Source organism: Cebus imitator, unplaced genomic scaffold (assembly GCF_001604975.1).
Source record: "Cebus imitator isolate Cc_AM_T3 unplaced genomic scaffold, Cebus_imitator-1.0 Scaffold4, whole genome shotgun sequence".
NCBI lineage: Eukaryota > Metazoa > Chordata > Mammalia > Primates > Cebidae > Cebus > Cebus imitator.
The window spans coordinates 2,865,545-2,871,492 of NW_016107319.1; the positions used below are offsets into that span (position 1 = coordinate 2,865,545).

The following is a 5,948-nucleotide window of genomic DNA, read 5'->3' on the forward strand; positions in this document are numbered from 1 at the left end:
CGCCGCCCCGGCTCGCCGCTGCCCGCCCGCCGGGCCCGCAGCCCCGGCCCCCGGCCGCAGGCGAGGCCCAGGCCGCGGCCGACATGAACCACCAGCAGCAGCAGCAGCAGAAAGCGGGCGAGCAGCAGCTGAGCGAGCCCGAGGACATGGAGATGGAAGGTGAGGCCCGCGGGCCGGCCGCGGTGGGGCCGGGGTGAGCCTTTCATTGTGGCCGGGGGAGCCGCGGGAGCCATGCGAGGGGCTCGCCATCTTTAACCAGGCCCCGGGCGGCCGCCGGGCTTCGGCCTGGCCTCCCGGCCCCGGCACGGCGAGGCTGCAACGTCATGCCGGGCCCGCGAGCGGGGGGCGGCCGCTGGGACCCCGGCCGGGTGCATTGTCCCGACCCCGCGTCCGCCGGGCCTCCCCGGCACAAAGCGCCCGGAGTTGCAAATTAGAACGCTCCGGCTGCATAGGGACGGAGGTGTTTTCTCGCTCAGGTTGGGAGGCGGGCTCCGGGGACCGTCCCCTTTCTGGGGCGTCCTGTTGGATCCGGTCTGGCTGGCGAACTCCTGACCTCCCCGGGCGCGGGGCTCGCCCGCACCTGCTCCTGTGCGCTCCCCCGGAGGGCGCGCCATGGCTCGGAAGCGCTCCTCCAAATCACTTTCTAACAGCACTGCCTAGCGTCGGGCTTACATTCGAAAACACCTGCAAGGAACGCAGATCTTGTCAGGCTTTGGACTGGCCTAGAGTTCTGTCCTGGGCTGTGGTTTCCGAGTCCACCTGTTTTTCGGGGAGTTTGGCACCTGGCAGTGTGTGGTGTAGCCAGCATCCGGTCAGGTGTGTGCTTACAACCGTGCGAAAGCCCTGCCGCACATGGCGCCTGCTTCAGAATCAAACCTGACTAGAAAGGTAACTCACTTTTTTGTCGATGTGGCAGTAATTTTCCAAGGCACTGAAATTGAGATACGGAATCTTGGTTATAAAGGTTGCATGTAAAAACACGGTAAAGAGAAGGGTGTTGGATTTACGGAGTTGGTCATTGGAAAGCACTTTTTATTTCTCATGGCGCATTCTGCTGAACAAAGCAAAGCCCAAATGGTCTTTAAAAAGTTTTTTTTTAACCTGCGTGACTGGTTCAGGCTGTCGGGAGTCAAATGGAGGCCACCTGAATGAAAAGGACGTGGAATGCTTTATTCTAGTTTTGCTTTTAGCAAGGGATCTTGGGGTGCGTCAATGAATGAGGCTCTAAGGGAGCTCAGGAAAAGCAGTGTTTATCCTGTGAGGTGGCTGCAAGTGTGGGGCGCTGCACACCGGTTGGTGGGAACACTTAAGCGTGATTGGTGTTCCCCTCTGAATAACTTACTGCCAGTAATTGGATGGTCACTGAGAAAATGGCAGGCCAGGTTGCAAATGGCAAAGTCGCTGGGATTCTGCACCAGGCACTCCCCGGTGGTACTTAATCAGTGGTGGTAATGAGGGACAGAAGAGCGGAGTCCACGCCACGGACTGAGTTATCTATTTCACTTGGCCCCAGCAAAGCAGCAATAGAGCGCCTGGCGTATGTGATTAAACCAAATAGCTGAACAGAAGTACATTACTGAGAATTTTGTGTATTCCTTTTATGCTATATTTTGCAGCCCATCTAAAACAAAACAAAAGAAAGGTTGCTTTTCAGTTCCCCTGGTCAAGGCAAATACACGAGCATATGGATTTCCCGTGACAATGTCGTACCACTTTCCGAGTGTTTTTGGACACTACTGAGAATTAGTAAACGGAGACATTAATGCAGAGCATGTATCTTTTGGAAAATGACCCCTAGGTCCACAAATTTCAAGGTCTTTGCCCTTTTTTTTTTTTTTTTTGAGGCGGAGTTTTGCTTTTGTTGCCCAGACTGGAGTGCAGTGGCGTTATCTCTGCTCACCTCGACCTGTGCCTCCCCGGTTCAGGTGATTCTCCTGTATCGGCCTCCCAAGTAGCTGGGATTACAGTCATGCGCCACCACGCCTGGCTAATTTTGTATTTTTAGTAGAGATGTGACTTCTCCATGTTGGTCAGGCTTGTCTCGAACTGCCGACCTCAGGTGATCGCCCGCCTCGGCCTCCCAAAGTACTGTGATCACAGGTGCGAGCCACTGTGCCTGTCCGGTCTTTGCCTTTAAAAGACTAGAGAGTGTTGAATTTTTAGGAATTCAGCAGTCCCTATGCATGTTTTCGAGGCTACTTTTCTTTTCTCATGAAATGAAGTTTTGTTTTCATATTACGGTTTGTATTGGAAAGGTAACCCCTAGGACAATTTACCAGAATTTCAAATTCGATGGCAGAGGTTTTAGTTAATAATGCTGATTCCTTAAACTCATTTCTTCTGAGTGGGCACCTGTCTGTTTCATTATCCATAAGATCCCTTGTCTTGTAGGGATCGCATAAGGGTGTAGTAGTACCCTATGAGTACTCACAGGTGTGTGGTTTAAAAAACTAGCTTAGGCCATCTGTTTTCAGCATTTTCACTCCTGAAATGTGGTGCTAGGCTTACGATGGGAATGTGACTTAGGATCTGAAAGAGTGAAAGAATACTTTTGTGAAAAGCTAGAACGGAGAAATTTATCTGTTATCAACTCATTGGCTTCATGGGCCAGGCTGTGGGTGGAGTCCGGGTCAGAGCTAGAGGCTTGCACCTGTTTAGTGTGTTTGCCTCGGTTTCTACAGAACCAGCAGCTGGGAACTGTCAGGATCGGAACACCTTGAGGAAGGGAAGGCTTAATAAACCAGGAGTGTCCTGCCTGCGCCTCCTGGGCAGGGTGGTTTTGAAGGAACCTGGGAGACTGGTTAGGTTGGTTATTTTTTTCTCTTTCAATAGGTCAGTATGAGTTTGCTCTCCAGCCTCACATTCTTGGGGTCGCATTTGCTTTTGAGTGAACTCTGGGTACCTTTGCATATTCACTAAAAGAGCAGTGCTCTGGAATAGTTATTTTAAAAATGCCGGAGCAGTTAGGAAAGTGGAGGGTGAAGTGCGGAGAGGGAAGAGGTGAGGGGCTGATGGCAGTTTGCTGGGGTTGCGACCACACACTCCCTGTAAGGCTTGAAAGCAGCCAGTTGCATGTTTCTAGTTGCAAGGCAGATAGAGCTGTGGAGGTTGTGGAGGTGGTGGCATGATTAGGTCTGGCCAGGAATAAGGTGGCTTGGCAGTGTATTTATTGCCTCTCTAACTTTGGCCATAGAGGTCTAGGGGCTGAAGGAATGACTTGTACAGTCTCTGTCCTCTGAATACTGTATGGTCATCTGGTCCACGTAGAGGGTGTTGAATCAACAGGAAGTTATCCGGAGGCCTTGCCCCTTCACACAAACTGTTTTTTTCCCTGGTGTGATTCTTCTGTTCGTGTGAGCAGTCTCAGAGTGTCAGCTCTGAGACGAATGGGATAGGTGTTGACTTTTGTACGATACTTAGACTGTTGCTGTTAGGAGCAAATTAATGGGTCAGATGCAGATTCTGAAAATAATTGATAACAGACTTCTGTGTTTTGTTACAGGGGTGGTAGTGGTGGGGTTTCTTCCAAACTTTGTGCAGTTACTTTTCCGCTGAAGCACGTTTGTGAACAGAAAGTGACTTCTCTTGCACACACCCACTCGTATAAGCTTGTGCTGTTGTAATTAATTATAACTAATTAGAAAATTCTTTCAAACAGCACTGTAACAAGACAAAAGTCAAATACAAGGGTGTTGATTTTCCTTACATTGGCTTATGTTGCTAAGATAATTCTTTGCAAAGCTACAAGATGAACATGAGCTCAGAGAACCCAGTACAGAAGAAATTAGGCCAAACCTGGCATCTCTCTCTGGTATGAGCATGTCAGGTTTTGATAAGATTCAAAGCTATTCCCCAGGCTTCAGCTCTCCTTATTTCTGGCTGCTGATGCTGATTATTAATTTTTTTCTCTATAATCAAATGATCGCTACCAGCAAATAGAGGAAGAACGTATCCTTTTTTTTTTGAATTAGTGTTTTGAAAAAGGTGAACAAGGTCATTAAGTTAAAATTCATTGTAGGACAGTGTGGTGGCTAAGACAGTCTGGGTTTAAAGTCCGGCGTGGGTTTGAATCCGGATTTTGCCATTTAATTGCTGTGGGACCTAATGCACATTGCTTAAGCTCTTGGTGCCTCAGTTTCTCCATCCCTTAAAAGAGGTCATTCGTGCCTGTCAAGGTTGTTGTCAGACTGGAATTGCCAAGCACATGTAAAGTGCCTGGCACGGAATTTGGAGCATAGGAGCTATTCAGTGCATGGTGCTGCTTTGATGGTAGGGCTTTTGCAGCTAAGAAAACATTACGCTTATGTTAGAACTAAAGTGGGGCACACACCACAGGTGGGGCCATTGAAGATGGGTGCTATGTGGAAAGGGCTCACAGTAACTATATCCTATGTGGATTAGGGAGAAGCCATGCGGCCTCCGCCTAGGCAATCCTGTTCATGAAATCTTGGGCTTGATGTGCCTGGATTGGAATTTTAGGTTAAAGGTGTAAAATATATATGTATATGTATATATATATATTTTATTTTTATTTTTTTAAATTTATTTTTAGTGTTAGGGTTTAAAGGTGTAATGTTTTGAGAACAATTTGCTCTGTGGTAAAAGTTGAATGGATTTGGTGCCATCTGCCACTAGTGCTTAGCTGTGGTCAGCCTGGTGGCCTTCTCATGATTCTTCAACGAATGCTAGAGCTCCCTACGATGAGTCTGGGGAGGTGGAGCAATAGATAGTGGCAGGGAAACCATGTCCCTGAGTGTGCAGATGTTGGGAGTCAGTCTTGAAAACACATGCCTCTATCTCATATCCTGTTGTCAGGCCCGTTTGATTTTTCCAGACATCCCCTGAAAGCAGGCCCTTGCTGCCTTGTGCTGCAGCTGTGGTGGTAGCCTCTCTCCTGGTCCTGCTTCCAGCCTGCCCCACCCCACGGGCTATGAAAGCCGTTGCCCAACTGGACTTCTCTCCTGCCCCTGCCCTGCTGAAAAGGACTTCTTGTCCTACCTTCCCTATAGGAAGTCACATAGCCAGGCGCTCAGGATGGCCCCAGCCTCCTTGCTGCTACTGGCTCCCAGCACATGTGCACTTGTGTGGACACAAACAGGACAAATAACCCAGGAAAGTGGTTCAAAATCCTACCCAGGGGCCACCTTTCCCCCAAGCCTTTCTGGTCACCTCTGTCCCTTGGCTTGCATAAGAACCATGCACTTTTTGCCCCATTTGCTACAGTGCGGGTGGGTTGGATGTTGGGGTGCCTCCTCCACACTCTCAGCTTATTTGCTCTCAAGGTGACTGTCTTGTGTTTTTTATTTTTTTCCTTTTTTTAACCCTTCCATACACATTCATGAAGTAAGTTTTTTTATTTATTTATTCTTTTTTCTTTTTTTTTGAGACGAAGTTTTGCCCTTGTTTTGATGCCCAGGCTGGAGTGCAATGTCGAGATCTTGGCTCACCACAACCTCCGCCCCCCGAGTTCAAGTGATTCTTCTGCCTCAGGCTTCTGAGTAGCTGAGATTAAGCCTGGCTAGTTTTGTGTATTTTTAGTAGAGACAGGGTTTCTCCATGTTGGTCAGGCTGGTCTCGAACTCCTGACTTAAGGTGATCCGCCCGACTCGGCCTCCCAAAGTGCTGGGATTACAGGCGTGAGCCACCACGCCAGGTCAAGGTGACCATCTTAAGGTTTCCATTTTGTTAAATTTATTTGTGGGAGTTGCTCATTCAGGAAACACTTTTTCAGTGTGCTCTGGGAATAAACAGTGGTGCAGGAGATGGCTGGCTGGCAAGTGGCCCTGAGAAAGATGCTTAAGCCATAAAACAGTATTGCTTTGATAGCAGCTCATTTAGTTTTACTGCTTTTAACGTTAACCTAATGGTGTTTTTTTGATCCTTTCGGAAGTAAAAGCCTGTTTTCCAGACAAAGACATTGATAGACTTTCATAACTAACTCAAAATTT

General features: G+C 48.5%; 1 protein-coding gene across 1 annotated transcript in view; it reads left to right on the forward strand.

Annotated features, from left to right (window-relative positions):
* Positions 1-12: 12 nt before the first annotated feature.
* Positions 13-5,948, forward strand: part of USP7 (ubiquitin specific peptidase 7) — a 71,840-nt gene continuing 65,904 nt past the window's right edge. The window contains exon 1 of the mRNA XM_017533655.2: positions 13-159. Coding sequence (XP_017389144.1) covers positions 84-159 — 76 coding nt within the window. The 5' untranslated portion in view covers positions 13-83. The remainder of the gene's footprint in view (positions 160-5,948) is intronic.